The sequence below is a fragment of the Trachemys scripta genome, chromosome 18 (genome assembly GCF_013100865.1).
Source record: "Trachemys scripta elegans isolate TJP31775 chromosome 18, CAS_Tse_1.0, whole genome shotgun sequence".
Classification (NCBI taxonomy): domain Eukaryota; kingdom Metazoa; phylum Chordata; order Testudines; family Emydidae; genus Trachemys; species Trachemys scripta.
The window spans coordinates 17785414-17807778 of record NC_048315.1 but is presented as its reverse complement, the minus strand read 5'-3'; the positions used below and the strand labels follow the sequence as shown (position 1 = coordinate 17807778).

At 42.6% G+C, this 22365-nt stretch overlaps 1 protein-coding gene across 3 annotated transcripts in view; it reads left to right on the top strand.

Annotated features, from left to right (window-relative positions):
- Positions 1-21948: 21948 nt before the first annotated feature.
- Positions 21949-22365, top strand: part of RABEP1 (rabaptin, RAB GTPase binding effector protein 1) — a 76611-nt gene continuing 76194 nt past the window's right edge. For all 3 annotated transcript variants that reach the window (XM_034752741.1, XM_034752740.1, XM_034752739.1), the window contains exon 1: positions 21949-22131. In XM_034752741.1, coding sequence (XP_034608632.1) covers positions 22098-22131 — 34 coding nt within the window. In that variant the 5' untranslated portion in view covers positions 21949-22097. The remainder of the gene's footprint in view (positions 22132-22365) is intronic.

The following is a 22365-nucleotide window of genomic DNA, read 5'->3' as shown; positions in this document are numbered from 1 at the left end:
CCTAATATCTAACCTAAACCTCCCCCATTGCAACCTGAGACCATTACACCTTGTTCTGTCATCTGGTACCACTGATAACAGTCTAGATCCATCCTCTTTGGAACCCCCTTTCAGGTAGTTGAAAGCAGCTTATCAAATCCCCCCTCATTCTTCTCTTCTGCAGAATAAACAATCCCAGTTCCCTTAGCCTCTCCTCATAACTCATGTGCTCCAGCCCCCTAATCATTTTTGTTGCCCTCCGCTGGACTCTTTCCAATTTTTCCACATCCTTCTTGTAGTGTGGGGCCCAAAACTGGACACAGTACTCCAGGTGAGGCCTCACCAATGTTGAATAGAGGGGAATGATCATGTCCCTCGATCTGCTGGCAATGCCCCTACTTATACAGCCCAAAATGCTGTTAGCCTTGGCAACAAGGGCACACTGTTGACTCATATCCATCTTCTCGTCCACTGTAACCCCTAGGTCCTTTTCTGCAGAACTGCTTCCTAGCCATTCGGTCCCTAGTCTGTAACAGTGAATGGGATTCTTCCGTCCTAAGTGCAGGATTCTGCACTTGTCCTTGTTGAACCTGATCAGGTTTCTTTTGGCTCAATCCTCTAATTTGTCTAGGTCCCTCTGTATCCTATCCCTACCCTCCAGCGTATCTACCACTCCTCCCAGTTTAGTGTCATCTGCAAACTTGCTGAGAGTGCAGTCCACGCCATCCTCCAGATCATTAATTAGTGTGTCCCATGGTTGCAGCTCTAACTTCTTTTGCCACTTCTGCTTTTTAAAATCCATTGCTTATGAGAGCTGTATCTTATCCTGCATACATCACTATTTCTACAAGAAATTTTGTCTGCTTCATGCTATTATGCGGGGGTTTTTTTTTCCAGTTGTCTGAACTCTAGGCACATTAAAAATACAACAGCCCTTCAACTTTTAACAGAAAGCCTCTTTAACATCCCTTACTCCTGAGAGGGAGAATACTAATGAACAGGAACGTCCTGCAATGTCAGTAAGTTCAGCATAAGGTAACTGGGATGAGGGCTCTGATGTTTCTCACTGATGCAGTAGTAGGCTGTTGGTATTATGTTCACACTCCCTTTTCGAGCTCTTACTTTTGTGACCCTTACAGTAAGTGTCCCACTGTCATAGATAAATCTAGAGACTTGTGTGTACCCATTTGCAATGATTGCCAGAGGGTGCATTTTCACACTTATTTTGAAATTTTCAATACTGATCATATTGCTAAAATTACCATGAGACCTATTGCCCAGCTGCTGGTCTAGAAGTCTAACTATTTGCCTTCAAGCTTTCCTGGCTCTAAAATCTCAACCAGGAATACCTGAAACCAGTCGAAGCAAAACCTCTGAGAAAGCTGTGTCAACAATCCTTTCTTTTGTCCAGCTTATCGAGAATGTACACAGGCAGATCAGTTGCATAGTCTTTAAGTTTATAAAATGCTTATTTCACAAAGCCTTGAAAAATGCTAGGGGATGTATCCCAATCTATGGATTGTGTATTAATTATATTGGATTACTTAAGAATTCCCAGTTATCACTCTGAGGGGTGACAGGTTCTTGTCCCACGATCAGGCCCAATATTACTGAAATTACTGTTCAGTTGCAATACTCACACTTTAGGAACCCTTCTGTATTTACAATAGTTTATTTATATATTCAGCACAGTCACAAACACACTAATCCAGCAAGGTAGATAGAGAGAATACAGAATATACCTCTGAACATCCATATACGCACACCATCCCTTGCAGAACAACCTGAAATGTTAGCCATTGTCTTCCTCATCACCAGTGGCCATCATCCTGGCACTTCCCAGGGACTACCTCTGTCTCACCTCCCACACTCAGGCTGGGATACAACTTTTCTAATATGTTAGGCTGATGCCACATTCAGTAAGGGTTTCTCCCTCTTCCTTATTTGTATTTCCTCCCCCTACTAATGCTGGGGTGCCCTTCTCCTATAGGTTAGTATAGGAATAATCTCAATTTATTATCATATACATCAGTTTGTTGTCATGCCACTCTTGTGGTCAAACATCTGCAGATGTTCTATCTTAAAATATCCAAAAGCTGGTGTTAGCGCAAGTTCCTGGGCTTGGCTGATGTTGTTATGGACAAACTTCTCCCTTAAACGCTCTAGTCCCAATTCCCCAAAACTTAGGGGTGACTTAGGCCATTTTTGTGCCAAGCCATAGGTCTCAAGCCTTTATGCTAACTGCTGAAGCCAGTGTCTTACAGGATATGGGCGGGTGGTTCCTTGTGTTACTGCTAACTAAAATCAATGCTAAAGCTATCTCTGTGGGCTACAGGGGACAGGATGCTTCAATTTGACAATGACCAGCTGGTTTGGGTATCTTAAAAGTAGGGTATCTTTATTTTTGCCTCAAAGTAGGGAGTAGTTTTTTCAGTTAATTTCATACACAGTTTCAAGCATTGCAGCAGCATCATACTCTGCAACAGGATCCATATAAATATAGATGATTCTAAAAGCTGCTTTTCATTCCTCGTGCCTTGACTTCTTTTGGAGAACCTTCTCTTTGAATATTAAGCCCTGTGGATGTAAAACAAAGAACGAGACAGAGGAGTTAAAGAGCTCTTACAAAGCATTCAAGTCTTGCAGTTAACTACAAAAAAAAACCTTGTGACAGATTTGGTCACAGGGACCCCCTTGGGACTGTCACCTGCTGTGCTGAAATTACCTCTGAGCCTGTTTTCCCTGCCAGCTTGGGACTCCAGAACCATGCCTTGTTGAGACAGACACGCTAGGGTGCTGCAACACAGACCCAGGTCTGGTCCACGCCTCCAAAGCTGCAGACTTGAACCAAAAACTGCTCAGCAGGACACCTATCTCCAGCACCCAGCCACCCAGTTCCCAAAGAGATCCAAACCCATACAAATCTGTTTTACTCTGTATAAAGCTTATACAGGGAAAACTCATAAATTGTCTGCCCTCTATAACATTGATAGAGAGATATGCACAGCTGTTTGCTCCCCCAGCTATTAATCACTTACTCTGAGTTCATTAATAAACAAAAGTGATTTTATTAAGTATAAAAAGTAGGATTTAAGTGGTTTCAAGTAATAACAGACAGAACAAAGTAAGTCACCAAGCAAAATAAAGCAAAAACGCGCAAGCCTAAGTTTAATACATTAAGAAACTGATTACAGGTAATATCTCACCCTCAGAGATGTTCCAATAAGCTTCTTTCACAGACTAGACTCCTTCCTAGTCTGGGCCTAATCCTTTCAGCCCTTGTTAGTTCCAGCAGACATCTTAGGTGGAAAGCAGGGGTGTTCTCATGACTGCTAGCCTCCTTTGTTCTGTTCCACCCCCTTTTATAGCTTTGGCACAAGGTTGGAATCTTTTGTCTCTCTGGGTTACCATCCCTCCTTCTAAATGGAAAAGCACCAGGTTTAAGGATTCCAGTATCAGGTAACATTTTCACATGTCCTGTGAAACCCCAGCCTCCATTCTTCCAGGGCTGGCCCGCACGTACCCAGGAAGGTTTGCAAGTAAACAGAGCCATTTACAGGTCATTGATTCTGAAGCACCCTTAATGGCTTCTACTTAATATGTTTACATCAGTAATACAAGTTTATATCTTATTCTCCTAACTCCAGACATAGAAATAATACATGCAAACAAATGGTATGAACACGTTCAGTAGATCATAAGCTTTGTAATGATACCTTACAAGAAACCTTTTGTATAAAGCATATTCCAGTTACATCATATTCACACTCATAAGCATATTTACATAAAACATTATGGAGTGCAACATCACAAACCTATCAATCCATGCTGTGCAAATCTTGGGATTTCTGTACAACTTTCTGCAGAATGTGCCAGTTTGTTCAGGCTTTTGGCAAAACTGACACACAAAGCCAATGCCGGGGGAAAGCAATGTTCCTTCATTGTGTGCATGTCTTGAGCTCTGTATGTTTGCAATCACTGACATAGGGTAGCTGAGTGAGGGCAGCCCTTAGAATATTCACAGATTAATTGAAGAACAGATGTATTTCTTCTTGTACTGGGCTATTCTCCCCCTCCCCTGCTGCCCCCCCCCCTAGCCAAGTGTGCAATGTTGAAATTAAGAAACTCCAGGAAAAGCTACTAGCTGAATACTCAGGGGCCCTATCATCTCTTCCACTAGTGAGTGTTGTTACCTGGGGTTCTTTCAACCCAAAGCTTTTGGTAACTTTTACTCTGGGCGGGGTGGTGTCAGGAAATAAATCAGGGGAGACACGGCCGTCCGACCAATAGATGGCTGGCACAAACTGGACAACACAAGAGTGCTTTCACTTAAAGCTAAACTTTACTTAGTCTTAAGCACTTACACACGTCCGCAACAGATTAGTAAAACACCCCCAACCCTCAATAATTACCAGAGCTGAGTGTGGCTCTCGAGTGACACAGCAGCAGGCTTCTGGTGGCCAAATCTTCCGTCTGCCGGTAGAGACCACAAGATGTATCCAGAGGGAGAGTCCAAAAAGAGTCCCAAAAGAATCCAACTATCTCAAACTTTTCCCCCCTTATTTATACATTAGTAATAGAATGACATGTCCCTTCAAGAAAACTTGTTAAGTAAGCAGTTTCAATGGTCAAGCAAGAGGTTCCTTCTGATTACTGATTAACCAGTGGGTTTTTCCAGAGTTTGCAGCCTTGAGACCCCAGTAAACATTCCTGGGGCACATCCTGCTCTTTTAAACTGCATGTATCGGCAACTTCAACACAATTCTTATCAGGAAGGTCGTGGGGTCAAGCTGCCCTTTCTGTGGCACCCCAAACCCCCCTCCTCTCCGGCCTTGGTCAAGCTGAGACTGCTGAATAGGCTGCTTTTAACAATAAGCCGTAGTGGTTTGAGGCACTTTACTGGTTTGCCAAAATCTCCCCGTACAAGTGTGAAGAGGACTCAAAGCAGGTGTAAATGAAATGGTGGGGAGGCAGCACATAGAGTGGAGCCACAGCTGATCCCACAAAAGTCCTTTTATGGGTATGTATTGGGAACCACAAAATCCAAATAGTATGCCACAGGACAAACGGCTCTGTGGCATAGAAGAGGAAGCAACAGAAGATCATCACTCTCCTAATCATCTTCCTTCAAAACTGCAGAGAATTTGCAACATAAACTTTTTCCTTCTTCGCATTGGGAACATTGCCACCACAGCAGGGGACTTTGGGGCAACTGTCCTCAGGAAGTCATGCCACCATGGGAAAGTGGAAAACTAGGGTAGTGTGGAGACAGTGGGGCCCAGATCCTCAAAGGGTATTTAAGTGCCAAACACTACTGAAATCACTTTGAAGATGTGGGCCTGAGCCTCCAAGCAAATGCCACCATCGTCTGTGATATCCCAAGATTCATAGGATCTTGTGACATCCTCCTATTTAGTGGGTCAAGTTTCATTCCAATTCTACTTGGGGACAGCCCTTGCCCCCTGAAAATGATATGCAAGAAACCTATGCAAGTTGAAATTTGCTGAGTTTCCTGGTCTGTGGGTGGTTTTTTTTCCCCTCTTGTGTATTCAGCTAGTAGCTTTTCCTCCATTATTTTGTCAGCAAAATGGCTCCATGCCCCCAATCTGTGATTCAATGGGATGGATTTCAGTTCCTTTGATCAAGGAAATTCCCTATGTTGGCTTCAATGCAGGAGAGTCATTTTGCACCATAAATCTGTTCCATTCTTCTATTTGAACTTAGCATGAACTTATATTGCTGTGACTTGGGAGAGGCTAGTCTAGAATCAAGAGTTTAGGGGCAGGTTTTGTTTTCTGACCCAGTCACAAACAGAATATTTAAAATGTTAACTTACGTATACACCTGTTGGTTATTGGTATGATATTGTAATCTTGTCATTCTATAGAAAGGCCTCCGAATGCCCTGGCATTGAGCTAAGAAAAGAGTCTTATTTAAACAGAAATTGTGGAGATACTGCATTCTGTTACCGTCTGCCAGTGAAGAATTAGTCACCTTAACAGCCTACTGATTGTTTATTTTTGTTATTCAACAACATGGAAATTATTTCCAAGGATTTATTCCTGGATATCAGAAAGATTTTTCCCTATAGATGAGATTTTTTACCTCTGCACTGGGGTCCCAAGGAAGTGGTGTACCTTGCATTGCTTTGGACATTTAAAACTACACTGCACAAAGCATTAGCACAGGGATATGGTAGGGAACAGTCCAGTCTTATTTAAAGGAATTTTCACTGTAGGGGAGGAACTGTTGAATTTTAAGGCTCTAGGTTTGGACACAATGGGAGGGACAATGTCTGTGGCCATCTACTTCAGTCTAGGGATTTAGGACATTTTCAATCTCCAGTCCAAGACCCTCAATAATAATATATATTTTGCTCATTTACCTCTTATGAGGTGGTTTTGGCACACACAGCATATTATGCAACTAGCTGTTCCTGTGATGAAGACCAGAGCTATAAGCATTGCGATCCAGATGTATGGCTCCCATGACGGCATGGTCCTTATTTGCAACCAGACTCTGAGAGTAACAGAAAAACACCCTGAAATACATTGGAACCCCACAAAACAAAATGCAGTTTCTGTAGGAATGTGTTGCTCCCTAATCACAAGCCTTGAAGAACGGCAAACTGTTCCCTTGGCAATGAGGCAGGAGTGACCTTGTTCTAGCGCCTATGTTTGGAAAATTTATTGGCAACCTGACATCACCTTTGCAGCTGGTGTTCACGCGCTCAAGAGATGGGTTCGTTATCTTATGTGCATGTATACTGCCTGGCTTTTCTATGCGCAAGATTTGTACCAATGAGAAGCGTTGTAAGCAGGGAAGTGTAAAAAATAAAAGCCCCAGGAAAAGTTCCTAGAGGTAGAGGGGCTTTTCGGCTACCACAGACCTGGCGTTCTGTTTCCTTTCCTGCGTCGTCACCACAAGTTTCCTTTTCAAGCCCTGTATTTTGGGGACCGGTTGACGTTAAATGTTTTAGTGGTGAGAGTGAGAACTGCCAAGTTATGTTCCTTGTCCTGCTACTGACTCACTACGTGACATTGAACAAGTCACCGTTTTCAAAGTGACTGCTAATTTTGGATTCCTCGTTAGTTGTGTGCTCAACCTGAAACACACAGGGCCTGGTTTTCAGAGGGACTTGGTAGCAACTTTACTTGAAGTTAGCAGGAGCTACAGATATTCAATATCTCTTAAAAATCAGTCTTAGATGTCTCAAGTTGGGTATCCCAAAATCAAAGCAACCACGGCTGGAGATCATTTGTGAAAATGTAGGCTTTCACTTCTCTATGGCTTGGTTTTCTCATGTGATTAAGAGTATCTACCTCACTAGGGAGTTTAGGGGCTTAATGTGTGGGAAGCAGGACAGTTGTGACGTGATATTTTTAATACATGAAAAGATGGCCCCTAATTTCTTTTCTTGATTGCACTTACGTGTTTTCAGTAAAGATGGGCCTGAACCAGAACATCAGTTCCAAGCCTCTTTGAACTTTGGGAAATTCTAATCCAGATACAAAATTCACAGCTGGAGCCCAGTGCCAGTAGTTAGGTTCTACTTACACTTACTCCATGAAAGCAGATAAATTCCATCAACTCAGCGCAGCAAAAAGGTAATGTGAACTCTCTCAAGTGTGCCTCACATTTAATAGAGCATTGTTTGAGGATAGGTAGGGAATTTGGCTTGCATAAATCCCAAACAGGAGCATAATACAAAATCCTCTGTTTTGCTGAGTTCCTCTGTCCCTTCCTTATTTAGAGAAATTAAAAGCCTGTTTCTTTACAAATTTCATGAAATCCATCCGAGGATTCTGAGAGTTTATTCAGAGGGAATAAAAGACACAGATACACCCTCCATTGCTATGTTACTATTCCATGAGTTCCACACAAAGAATTTATTGTGGTTTGGCAGTAACCATCTATTCCCAGAACCCTGGGACTGAATTGTTCTTTAGTCATCAAAATAAAATAAAATTTAGTACCTACTAGCACCGATAGTTAAGTTCATCTTTGCAACATGAGGCTGGAAATCTTGTAGACTGCCACTTAGGCCCAGAGAAACCAGACAGTGGAGTTACATTGATGTAAAACCACCAACAGTAAGCGAGAGGAGAATCAGACCCCTAGCAAGTCATGAGCTCTGCACCTAGGGTGACCAAACAGGAAGTGTCAAAAATCGGGATGGGGGTGGGGAGTAATAGGCTTCTATATAAGAAAAAGCCTCTAATATCGGGACTGTCCCTATAATCGGGACGTCTGGTCACCCTATTTGCACTAGTCACTATTCAAATGATTGTTGCCCAGTACTTAGTACAAACTGGAGAACTTTTTAAAAAGAGTGAAATTGGCAGGATTTCTAGCATCTTACCTACCAAACCAGTTGTATTACAGGACTTGAGGGTGGCCTGCCAAAGAAAGAAAGGGGTTAGTGGGTATTTTGGATTTTTTGTGTGTGGGGGCAGGGTGCATGTATGTATCTTTATGTATAAGGAAGGCCTGAAAGAGGCTTTTGTTTGATTTAAAATTTTTTTTTTTTTTAACATTAGAAATTTAAATTTTGCCCACCCTACGAGACTTTATTGACATTAGGAGAACTAAGAAGATGATGTCATCAGAAATATGATGCAAGTGAAACAAGGTTAGTCAAGATGGGGAAGTAATTTTTATTCAGAATGTTCTTATTAACTTCTCTAACTCAACACCTGAGAAACAGTTGAAGAAAAAGATCTCTGTTAAAGATCCAAAACTCTTGTCCCTTGAAGTGGGACCTGTGAAAAAGCTCAGTTAGCAGCAAGTCATCTAGCAAAACAAACCCCTGAAGCCCCAACTTGAAATTCCTGACATTTCTAAAGGTAAAAACCAGGAACGGGAACGGAAGGCGGGGAGGAGTGGAGGGGGAGGGAAGAGAGAAAAAAAAATAAAAACCACATTTCAAGCCTTTTATATCCAGCGCAAAAAAGGGCATAGCCCTATTATTTTACTTTGGGGATGGTCGTCTTTAAAGTCACCTTTAAACAGTGCTTGGCCCCTCATTGTCCAGTGATGGAATTTAATTAATTACAAAAGAAAAGATTATAGAACACCTATTTACCTCCATTTATAAATGCTAAATTTGAAGGGACAGAGGGATGTTCTTAATACTAGATATAAGAAGAGTGGATACCAAAAAGAAGTGGTGAGAGTTAGGGGATAAACTAAGGCTAGAAGTGAGACCCAGGTCTCCTCAGTTCTAAGTTAGTGACCTAACCACTAGACCGGTGATAGTCAGACTGAGGCTAGCGAGCTGCAAGTGACTTTTTAATATGTCTCCTGTAGTTCTTTGCAGCACATGATATGAAAACATTGTGTGATGTAATTATTAACCAATCAGGATGCTTTTACTATGTTATTAACCAATTGTAGTTGATAATATAATACTGGGTCAGTCACTTTGCTATGAGAATATATATATAATAATATACAGTGACATTACCCAGGGTACCATCTGGAATGATGGACAGCTGTGTCCCCTTAATTCTCCAAGCTAGGATGCCTTTTACACTGCTTCGCTGTGAGAGCAACCACTCTTGGTCTGCCCACACATAGTTCCACCATGTAAATCACTCCCTGCTCTACTGTCTGAGTGCTATAACCAGCCACTCATGAATTACACTGCAGGGCAACACCAGCAAACTCCCAGTACCAGATTTTCCCACGGAAATATGCATCTTGTACTGCCCAACATCCTTCTGGACATAGACATGGTCTGTCATTTATTAATAGAAAATGATATTCACAAATCTTGTTATCCCAAATGGAATTTCCCAAACACTTCAATCCAGACACACTGGTTTAGATGACAAAACAAATTTATTAAATACAGAAAGATAGATTTTAAGTGACTACAAGTAATGAGGCATATAAGTCGGAATTGGTTACAAAGAAATAAAAGGTGAAACACAAGTAACACCTAACAAGCTAAACGAATACAAAGCAAAAGTTTCTCTCATCACAAGTTCCTGCAGTCTTACTGGCTGAACCTCTCTGTCAGGATCTCCCTCCCTCTCCCGCCCAATACTGCTTCCTTTGTTCTTCGGATGTTGATACTATGGGTAGAGAGCAAGGGAGAAATGATTTGGGGCATCTGCCCTCTCCTCTTATAGCCCTTTCTCTTGCACAAGAATCATCTTCAGCTGATGTTCAGGAGACAGAAAGTCTGCGTGGCCAGGAACCTGAAGCTGCTTCTTTACCAAAATGTAGATTTTTTTTTGCCTACAACCTGTCTCCTGCCAAAAAGGGGCCACTTAACCAGGTGGTGGTCCATTTGATCTCATTGACACTTGGCTGAGGCATTGGCTAGCCTTTTGTCTCTGTTGAACTTGTTTGTGACTGTCCTCCACAACATGTTGGAACATGTCTTGATAATATTATACAGTGGAATCTTATATCTTTACATACAATGTTGCCACACATTTTACCAGGACAATAATGATCAGCAAATCATGAGTTTTCAAATGATACCTTACACACTATGCTTTGTACAAAATTGAACATAGTCTTGTAAAAGAGGTGAACATAGGGTGACACACTGTCAGATAAATCTATATAAAAACTAAATATTTACCCTGTCATACTCTTTACGTATGACTATATAGTACAATAGTAAATGAAATAATGAATCATGCTATTGTGACTCTTTTGGATAATGTTGATTGCTAATTTGGCTCCTGAACCACTGAGGTAATAATAATAATAATAATTAATGGAGGTATCCCATCTCCTAGAACTGGAAGGGACCTTGAAAGGTCATTGAGTCCAGCCCCCTGCCTTCACTAGCAGGACCAAGTACTGATTTTGCCCCAGATCCCCAAGTGGCCCCCTCAAGGATTGGGCTCACAACCCTGTGTTTAGCAGGCCAATGCTCAAACCATTGAGCTATACCTCCCCCCCCAGCTTCAGGTCTGACTATCACTGCACTAGACTATCCTTTCTCTGACTGGAAGGGGAAGGAATTCTCTTCCCCAGCCTTCTCTTGGCTGCTACTGCAACCCACAGGTGAAAAACCTTCAAGCTCACTGCCAATCTGGCCAGTGGGAAAATTCCTTCCTGACCCCACATACGGCGATCAATTAGATCCTGAGCAAGAACCAGCCAGCCAAACACTAAAGAGAGAGAGAATGCTTGGTGCCACCTCAAAGCCCTGGCCCATCCTGCCCACTACATGGGGGGGATCCCTTTCTGACCTCTGCTTCTGGATGAAACCCTGAATCATGACTTTAGAAACGTCTGATACTAGAAGTGAGACCCAAGGCTGTTGAGCCTTGCCCCCTACCATCACAAGCAACCCAATCATACAGTTGCACTCATAAGTTTGTCCAGCACTCTCTTAAAACCAATTAAGTTGTTTGCCTCCACAACTCCTATTGGGAAGCTGTTCCAGAACCTCACCCTCTGTTGGTTAGAAACTTTCTTCTAATTTCCAGTCTGAATTTGTTCAGGGACAGTTTATACCCATTTATTTTTGTGCCAACATTATCCTTTAGCTTAAATAGCTCTTCATCCTCCCTGGTATGTACCCCCCCTCCCAGGTATTTATTGAGAGCATCGTATCCCCTGTCAGCCTTCTTTTTGCTAGACTACACAAGCCAAGCTCTTTCAGTCTCCTCTCATAAGATAGGCCCTCCATCCCCCTGATCATCCTAGTAGCTCCTCTCTGCACCTGTTCCATTTTAAATTCACCTTTCTTGATCTTAGGTGACCTGAGCTGTACACAATATTCCAAATGACGTCTTACCAGTGCCTTGTACAATGGTATTAATACTTCTCTATCTCTCCTGGAAATGCTTCACCTAATACACCGTAGGATTGCATTTGCCTTTTTCACGGCCGCATCACATTGATAGTTCATAGTCAAAGATTTTTTGGATGGCATGTAACTCCACGAGACCCACCTACTTTAAACCTTTGTGTGTAGTTTGTAGGGGGAAATTGAGCAGCAAAATAAGAACAAATGGGTTTGTATCCTTCCATGAGCTCAGTTAAAAGAAAAATAGTACCTCTTGCTGTTAACTCCGTGAGAATAATATTGATACTTCACTGTAGTCAAGGAACTTCCCTCTTGCATCTCCTGTGCAGATCATTGCAACACCTCAATGTATATATTTAAATGTTCAGACTGTATGTTGAGAACATACATTTATTTTGAAAGTTTTCTTTACTTTCCACTTCTTTCCCCAGATTCACAGGGAGTTTATGTATGTATAAGCTTTTCCACAGAACACATTGCCATTTTATTTGAGTGACATCCTGTGAATTAGGGAAAATGTTACTCACCCTGTTTACAGGGTGGAGAAACCGAGGCACAGATATTTTGTTAAGTGACATGCCCAAGGTCACACAGGAAGTCAGTGTCAATGCTGGAATGTCAATGTCCCAAATTTCCTGATTCCCATGCTAATGCCTTAACCACAGGATCATCCTTCTTCTCAGCTGTCTTGATTCTTTGTGATCCTTCTGTACCTTCTGGACACAGTTTCTCCAGCAATACTGCTTACCCACATTCTCCCTCTCAGAACCTAAGTCTTCCATCAGCAGAGTGAGCTCTTCTATGAGACTTTGGATGCACCTCTCCAAGCACCTTCGGCCTTAATGGATTGCTTTTTCTTCCACCACCCTGAATGCTGATGCTGAGTGCCTCCGAGATGCCCCAGGCCAGCCTTTTCAATTCAGCCCCATAGATTTCAAAGTGATTATATATTTTTCCAACCCAAACAATTTCTAAGCCCCTGCCTAGTTTGCATCTATCCTGCCAACCATGCCAATGTGTATAACTGGTAAATATGGCCTCTCCAGCACAGAGCATGTTTCCCAAAAAGTCATTTACAAAATGATTCCCCTATCACTCATATAAAATTGTAGGCACAGTTTCCCTTTCTACTAATGTGTATTCTTATCCTGGATGGGATTGGTTTAGTGCTTTTTGTCTAAGGTTTGAAATACCTAAAATCCTTGGTTTGAATCAGAGCAGAATTGATTCAGCCCTTTGCCATCTAGAGCAGATATAACTAGTTCTGTGTAGTTTATTTTATTGAGTACGTGCTACATGAGCAATCTTGCCAACTAACAGCCAGTATCTAATCTCTCCTCCTTGGGTAAACTCAAATCCTGATCTCAGCTACACAGTGCCACAGATTCCAGCCTGGGTATGGAACTCAAGCTATGTTCGCTCTGCCTCTTACTCACCATAGCTATACTGTACTATCTATTTCTCCGTTGCTGAAATGGGGGATGCATTGGAGATGTGACTGGGGAAAACTGTGTGTGGCATAAATCCACGTTTGCCCCACCTCAGCTGTGTTCGGTGTAGCAGCGGCACAAATGAGGGTCTGGCCCACAGACTTAATATAACTGATATATCTGAAGAGGAAGGACTATATGCTCAATTCAGACAATTTAACCAAGTTCCACAGGAGATTAAAAGTTTCCTACATTTTCAGTGCTCTCACCACTACATCTGGGTACTGCAGCCACAGGGCACAGCATTCCTTAGCATTAATCAAAGAGCTGCGTTCTGCTTTGCAAGTCCATTGTAAAGAGAATAAGAAGGAACACACGCGTAAACATTCCTGGGAATGCTGAACACAACAAAGAGAAGAGCTGTCTTGGATTACAGCATGTATAATTTATGCCAGCCCATCATATGTCTGGTTCTAGGCAGAACACGTTTGTGCTATTTTAGCTTGAACATTGTGCTGAAGTGGAACACTCTGTTTGTCTTTGATTAATAATAACCCCATTGGTTATCCACCAAGCATTTATGGTTCTGTATCCAACTAGCATTTTACCAGCGCTTTGCATATCTGTTGGCAACAGGAAGGTGTATCCTTCTCTCAGACACCCGTTTGGGTTCACTTCTCTGCAGAGGCTCCCCAAACTTATTTCACCATCTTTTTTTTTTTTGGTCCTTTCCGCAGATTTTTGCCCTTTTCTCAATGTCATGCATTCCGAGTTCTCCTATAACTTCGTTCTTCTCACCCAATCATAAACATATTGCAGAACTCTGTGCAAACTCTTCTTCCTATTCTTTTCCTTTCTTGAGGGTTGGTTTTGTTCAATATCTTCATTAATGATCTAGAGGATGTCATGGATTGCACCCTCAGCAAGTTTACAGATGACACTAAACTGGGAGGAGTGGTAGATACCCTGGAGGGTAGGGATAGGATACAGAGGGATTTAGACAAATTATAGGGTTGGGCCAAAAGAAATCTGATGAGGTTCAACAAGGACAAGTGCAGAGTCCTGCACTTAGGACAGAAGAATCCCATGCACTGCTATGGACTAGGGACTGAGTGGCTAGGCAGTTCTGCAGAAAAGGACCTAGGGGTTATTGTGGACAAGAAGCTGGATATGAGTCAACAGTGTGACCTTGTTGCCAGGAAGGCTAACGGCATTTTGGGCTGTATAAGTAGGAGCATTGCCAGCAGATCGAGGGACTTGATCATTCCCCTCTGTTCGGCATTGGTGAGGTCTCATAAAAACCAATCTAATCTTACTTCCTGTGCCTCCAAATTGTCTCAATGTTCAGTAATTCTTACTGAAATGTGGTCACTGTGTCATTCTTCACTCCCACCCTGTCTTATCTACAAGTGTTATCTCTACAATATGTTGTAGCTTACATATCTTACTTGCATCTTCATAGGCTATCTTGGCTGTGAAATGCAATGAGACACCTTAGTATATCAGAGAAGTGGGCAGTAGCCCACGAAAGCTTATGCTCTAATAAATTTGTTAGTCTCTAAGGTGCCACAAGTACTCCTGTTCTTTTTACACCTTAGTATGTAGCAATAAATCATGCCTCTGATATTTTCTGCAGTTACTCTGCTTAGAGACTTGAGGGTGCTCTTTGCATTCCATTCCAGCTAAATTACTTTTAAAGTAAGAATTCTCCTCTATGAGAACTATATTGATTCCACCAGGGTAAGATACAGTTACACATCTAAGTTTAAGTCCTGTGGGAAGAGCATGTTTTGACTACACTGCATGTGGCTGATGCCGCAGTGAGAGAGGCTCTGCTAAGTTACAACAAATGCTGAATAAAATATTATCACTGCGCAGTACATGAAAATTCCCTAGGTAGTGGTTTTCACATTCCTCCTGAAATATTTTATTTGCTAACTGGTTGTTTATCAATCTTCTCCATAGTAACAAGAGCAGTGGAGGTGGCATATAAATGGTCTGAGTGACATTAAGTCTGCATGTAAATATAGGACAGATTGCAATATCTCTGGAGGAGGAAATCTGAAAGAGGCTAAAACATGTGAAATCTTTCTTGGTGTCAATGGAGAAACAGTGCTTCTTAGTGTTGCTTTATTGGGGAGAATGTAGCACAAAGTCAAGAGTGTCCCAATTTTAAACATTTCCTGCATGCGCTGATGTTATATAAAATATGAGTCATTTTAATCTTTGTACTTTGTAGCCGAGTATTAATTTTACAATGTATGTTTGCCATTGTGCATTTTTCAAGGGAGGTTTGAAGCTATTTGAAGCTGTAATAAATAAGCAAAGGGGGGAAAGATGGTTTTATGGCAAAAACACACGATTGGGAGTCAGGAGATCTGGATTCTGTTTCCATCTCTGCCACTGACTTTCTGTGTAACTTTGGGCAAGTCACTTTATCTCTCTCTGTGCCTCGGTTTCCCAGTCTATAAAACTGAAATAATACTTGCCTCACAGGGACTATTGGGGGGTTTAGTCCAATTATGTTTGTGAAGCTCTTCCTCAGATGGAAGGTGCTATTGAAATACAAGATATTTTGTGAGTGTGTCTGAGAGACGTAGGCACAGAGAACAGACTCCAGGAAAATAAAGAGGTAGGTAGACAAACCTTAGGAGCGCTCAGGAAAGGCGCTTATGGGAGGTGCCTGCCAAGGCTTGGAGCTTCTGCCCCGCTCCTGTTGAAGTCCGGTGCCCCAGCAGGCACCTCTTGCAGGGCTGAAGCCCCAAGACCCCTTCTCCCCACTGGCAGAAATTCCTAACCCCTCCATGCCGCTGCATGGCTGAAACCCCGAGCTTCCCCCACTCAGTGAAGAATGGAGGGGGGGAACCTAGGGGCCTCCACGAGCCGCACTTTAATTATAAAAGAGCCACATGCGGCTTGCGAGCCGTGGTTTCACCACCCCTGGCTTAAGCTATCCCTTGTCAGTTGTGGGAGTTATCATTGCAGGGATTAACAACAAACTATCAACCCTCCAAAACAAAAGCCTTCATAGTCTTAAAATGAAAATCTAGTGGCTACACAGTTTAATACAACACACTTGGGACACCAAATTTCATGGTGCTTGCAATACTCCCTCTTCCTCTTGGCAAGTGGGCATTGTTAGCACTAGAATTAACAGGATATCTGATCTGCATGTGCCTCATAGGGAGATTAGATCTGAAAATGTGTCACAAATAAAGGGCTTACTCCTGTAATCCTTACATGAGTAATCTCACTGATATTGACTGTTCACATGAACAAGGGCTGTAGCATTGGGTCTAGAACAAGATCCACTAGGGTGACCAGATGTCCCGATTTTATAGGTACAATCCCGATATTGGGGGCTTTCTCTTTTATAGGCACCTATTACCCCCACTCCTCCATCCTGATTTTTACATATGTTATCTGGTCACCCTAAATTACACTACGGAAATGAATGCACTGGAAACTTCAGCTAATATGATCTATTGTTTTGAAAGATACTACTGCATGTAATATGTACCAAATCTTCCAATTTACTCAGAGTGTCTTTGATTGCAAAATATCCATCTTGTATATGCATCCTTAAAATTTAACCCACTGCCAATAACCTCAATGATCACGTTAGTTTTTTTAATGAGAGAATGTATATAATGGTCAGAGGGCACTATTCCGGAGTTGGAACTCTGAAGTTCTGTTACTTACTCTGTGTCTAATTCAGTACACCTACCCTGAGTAGGTCACCTTTGCCTTGCTCTGTGCCTCAGTTTCCCAACCTTTAAACTGAGGAATATAAATACATACCTATATTAGAGGGGTACTGTTATTTTTTAATCTCTTTAAAGTTAGGATTCTAACTAAATGTTGTTGTACCAGGTTAGCCAAAAGTATATGTTACTAATGTGTACTTTGTTATGGGCCCATATTGAGTTTCTGATTCTGTGGTTATTTTGCAACAAGAAAAATTGTTTAGATACATGGTACATCAGAGTGTCCAATGAAGTAACCCCATGGGAACTAAAAGAGCTTTAGAATCTTAATATACACAGCTTTCAAATGAGATCATAAATATGAGAGTATCTAGATTTGGAGCCAATGCAAGCAGCCTAGATTTTTGCCTGCCAAATGTCATTTTTGGCTTCATCTGCTTTCCATATAATCAAAGAATTGTACCACATGGAACCCTTTAAACAATAAGGAGGAAATAACATAATTTTTCAATTGCTCTTGGAAAAGATTTTAACGACATAAAATATTCTAGGGTTCTCTAAGAAGTTACAGTTGCAAGTAATGTAATTGTTCAATACTGAATTCCTAACATTTTTGCAGGAAAGAGTTGATGATTTGGAAATTTTAACCAATCCCTGCATGACAAAGCTTAGACCAATCTAAATTCCCAAATAACATTTTGAGTAGAAGAGAGAGTTAAGGCCCCAATCCTGCAAACACTCACATATGTGTAACTTTACTCACACAATCAATTTCAATGACCAAACAATCTTGATGAGCAAAGTTACTCAGATGACTAAATTTTTGCAGGATTCAGTCCTAATGTTGTAAATAGACCATTAATTTACCACATTATTAGAACATTGTAGTTATTGAGGAAACAAATGTTTGAAAGTCAGGAAATTCTGAATTATGGTTAAAAAAATGACATTTGAAAGGTAAAATATTGGCTAGTTCAGATCTAAGATCTAAAGTCTAGAAATATTTAGTTAAGGTACTAGCACAAACTTCTGTGCTGTTCCTTTCCTCAGTCTCTCATGTCCTCTCCTTCCGGACATGAGAGAACTCCATTAACTGCTACTTGACAGAATTTAAGCTGCTGAGTGCCTTCTTTGAATGCTCCCTTTGGCTTCATTTCGAGTTGAGGATGCGTAGCTCCTCCTCCGTGATGCCTTGTCCCTTATATGTTCAGGGTATAAGTCTTTTCCTTGTTTCATATGTGTAAAGATAAAACATGACAGCATCTCTTTTATTTGTGGTTAGTCCAGTGAAAGAGATTGTCATCTGGATCTTTGACAAGTTACACATGAAATCATCTGAGATGCATGAGATGACATGCTTTGGATTTGTTCATCTGGTATCTGGGAGCACAACATTCTCAAGGGAGGACCTCAACTCTGGAATTTACTTCCCCCTTGGTGCAACAGAATCCAAGTTTGTTGAACCTGCAGGCAGATTGCAAAATCTGTCTTGTAACTCAGCCTTTCTCTGAGATGGGATGAAATAAGCTGTGGGTATTCCTTTATCAAAGAGGCAGGAACTGTCATTGATTCTATATTTGTACAGTGCCTAGCATAATAGAATCCAACTTGATTGTGCCTTATAGGCACTACGGCTATAAAAATGTTAAATGATAATAAATACTGGCTTCGGGAGCTCTTTTTGATGTGAGTTTTGATGCTATGTGTAGGCTAGATTCTCAGCTGGCATAAATCAGCCTATCTGCATTGAAATCAGTGAAGCTACATTAATTTAAACCAGTTAGGGACTTCACCTTGTATGTCTGGATGACTACTCTAGTTTGTGATTTGAAATGTCATTCTGTTTTGCGCACACAACACATCTATGATGGGTGCCTGTACCTATAAAAGAATAAAGAAATAAAAATATTAAAAAATTATTCTGCTTTTTATTTATGCTTTTATTTCTCTATAGAGCCAAAAGAAAATCCCACTTCTCTGTCTTAGAGCTTGTCTACACTGAAAATGCTACAGTGGCACAGTTGCAGCACTGCAGTATAGACACTATCTACATGTAGATAATCCACCTCCCCAAGAGGTGATAGCTAGGTTGATGGAAGAATTCTTCCATCAACCTAGCACTGTCTACACTGAGAGGTAGGTCGGCTTAACTACATTGCTCAGGGGTGCGGATTTTTCACACCTCTGAGAGACATCGCTGTGTGAATGACTTTTCTAAACTCCTTTCCTTCCTTCCCTCCAATCTGAGCCTTGCCTGTAGACATCCACAGGGACTACACACTTTGGTTTAGCTTAGCTAGTCACTGGATGTCACTATTGTTTCACCAATAGCTGCAAACTAATATTTTTGGTTAGTTCAAATTTCAGGCAGGGAGGGTCTGAGGTGTTAGCCTCATCTCTAATCTGTACTAATTTACAGAGTGCACTTTTTCAAGTCAACCATGTCTTCATTTATCCTGTGTCTACTGCATGTTCTATGGATGCTGAAATATCAATGTTAGGCTCTGAAGCTAAACAGGTTTGGCAAAACTGCAGTTTCTGCCATGAAAATCTGCCAGACAGTGATTAATTCTGTGGGAACCTTCATCTTATCTTCTTGAGTGGTGGAACTAGTCAATGACCTCCTGCAGCAATCTGATTGGTTCATTAATATTGGTAGTGTTGTCTAGAACTAAAAGTGTAGGATTGGGCCTCAGGACTCGAGCTCTACTCCTGGTTCTGCCACTGAATCACTCTGGGCCTGTTTTCATATCTTCAGCCTGCTATTAATATTTACCCACCTCACAGAGCTCTTGTAAGACTTAGCCGATTCATGTTTGTAAAACCCTTTGAGATCCTCAGTGCAATAGAACTGCAAATTATCATAAATGGGACATTTGGGAAGGAACAAGGGGGAGTGATCCGATTGTTCTAAATTCCAAGACATTGCTATTATATACTGTGTAAATCTTTACATCTGACAGGTCCTATCACCCTCCAAAAGCAGACAACAAAGCTCAAGTATGAAACTTACTTATAAAGTTAGTCAAGCTCTAGACAGGAGAACAGGAAAAACAGTTTCAGCCCTTCCTCTTCTCCCAGCTACAGTATTAAACCCTTTAATATACAAGCACTGTTTTTGAGCTTTGATGTAGATTTTTGGAATGTCATAAGACCCACTAGGTGTTTTGATGATCTGGATGGTTGGAGGGAGGGAGGGTTTACACTCATCCCTTATTAAGGACCTGAAGATAGATAAGGATACAAGCTGGAGATCATCTGAATTTCTGTTTGCAGCATTGCGTGATTCCTTAAGAGTCTGAGCTTACACCAATAAAGTCAATGGGAATTATGCCATTTTTGGGTGCCTACCTTGAGATATGTGAGACCAAATTTTCAAGTGCTCAGCACCCACAATCAGGTCCAGATTGTCAAAAGAACTCAGTGCTCACTGTGACGAATACTTGTAAAATCTGGCCTTTTATTTAGGTGCCTAAACAACAGCTGAGCAATTTTGAAAATATGGCTCTATTGTGCAGGCTGCATTCTCCTGCCTTCAATGAGGTAAGGTGAAAGGAGCTTAGGGTCAAATGGGAGAGAAAGGGCAGAAAGAAGCATTCTGGGACAAAACCTCCTGTGGGAAGAAAGAGTTGCTAAAGGTGAGGAAGGAGTAGGTTGCCAAAGGGATGGGTGGTTTCAGTAGGTATATTTTCACATCTGTTTATGAAGCTGGATTAGTGGCCGGTATACATATATGTGGAATAACCCACTCTCGGCAGTGTATAGTCTAAAATATGTTAATGTGCAGATGCAGAAAATAAATGAAGTTATATAGTCCCAATCCATGTCCTCTGAGCACCAGACCTTGTGTCATACTATAGAATAGGTTACTTTGTTCTGTTTGATCAAAATAGTCTTTTAAAATAACTTCCTAGCATTTAGAATGTATTTTCCTTCTCCTCCTCTACATATTTTTTGTGGTTGCCATAATTCACTGAATACAGTAAGCTGTAGTATTCACCTTCGTCTGCAGTTCAGGACCTTCATATGGTTTCCCGCTCAGTGTCTCCCGTGTCCTCAGTCCACAGCTGTGGGATCTATGTGGGTGTTCCTACTCTTTAGGATTTTGAAATTCAATTAATTTTTCGGTCACTTTATTGGCAGGACATGGCTTGCCAAAGTCGATGCATCAAGTATGTAGGCCAAATTCAGCATGGGTGTAATTGATGGGACCGCAATGAAGTCTAATGTATTAGTAAAGGCAATCCTTGTGGCAGAACCCTTTTGAGTTGTGCCCACTTATGCTAGCCGTAATTTGGCCCGGGGTGTCTAGGGCAAGTTTTAAAGGAGTAACGGGGATTTATATGGTGACTCCATTTTGGATTTAAAATAAATCCCAGACACCTGATTTCCTAGTGAGACCACAAAAAGAACAGGAGTACTTGTGGCACCTTAGAGACTAACAAATTTATTAGAGCATAAGCTTTCGTGGGCTACTGCCCACTTCATATTAGTACATCTTTAAATGTTTGGGTTTATTTTAATTTTGTTGCTTGACAAAGTGAGAATTCTACATAACAAATGAATGAGAAGGGCAAAAGCTAGTGAAAAGTTGGCAGGTGAAGTACAGGGCACAGGATCAGGCCATCGGTCTATCAAATCCTGGAGTCTCCTTGCAGTAACCCAACACCTGATACTTCAGGAGAATGGGGCCAAGAACAACCCTGAATGCATGTGGCCAAGCTTAGGATGGTGTGGAATGGGCTCAGTGGAGGGGCTTCCTCACCTGCGGCCCATCAGGTGAGGCCACAGACCAGGAGCTGGGATCCCAGAATGAGGCAAGGGCCCCACAGCCTGATGGTCTCAGCTCCGCTCCAGCAGCTGCCCCACCTCCCCCTCCTGCTTTCGTTCTTCCCCGGGGGCCCTTCCTCCACTTGATCCCGGGGGGCACGTGCCCCTCCCTCTCTCCTCTCTCCCCTCTCCCCGCCGCTCGGCCTCGGCCTCGGCCCACCGGCCCGGCCCAGCCCCGCGCGGGTCCCGTGGTCTCCCGGGTCAGCTCCCGGCGCCTGCGCGCCGCTCCGCCCGCCCCCTGCCCGCTGTCAGGATGAGGCGGAGGAGGCGGAGGCCCAGCCCGGCAGCTCCCGTCTTTCGCAGCGGCTCCTGGCGTAGCGGTTTCAGCCCCAGCGCCGCTGCCTGAGGGGAGCGGGGGAGGCCGGCGGAGCCATGGCCCAGCCCGGGGCTGCGCCGCACGCAGACGGTACAGGAACCTCTCGGCCGGCCGCGCTACCGAGGCGGGGCGGGCGCGGCCTGCGGAGCCCCGGGCTCGCCTGGGGAGCCGCACCGGCCAAGGGGGCGTGGAGAGCGGGGGCCGGGGCCGAGCGGCGGGGGTGTGTGTCAGCGCTCGAGTGACAGGCCCTGGGGAGGGGGGGCGTTTCCCGGGATTGGGGGTGGCAGGTCCTAGGGAGATGCTAGTGCAGGGGAGGGGGAGTGA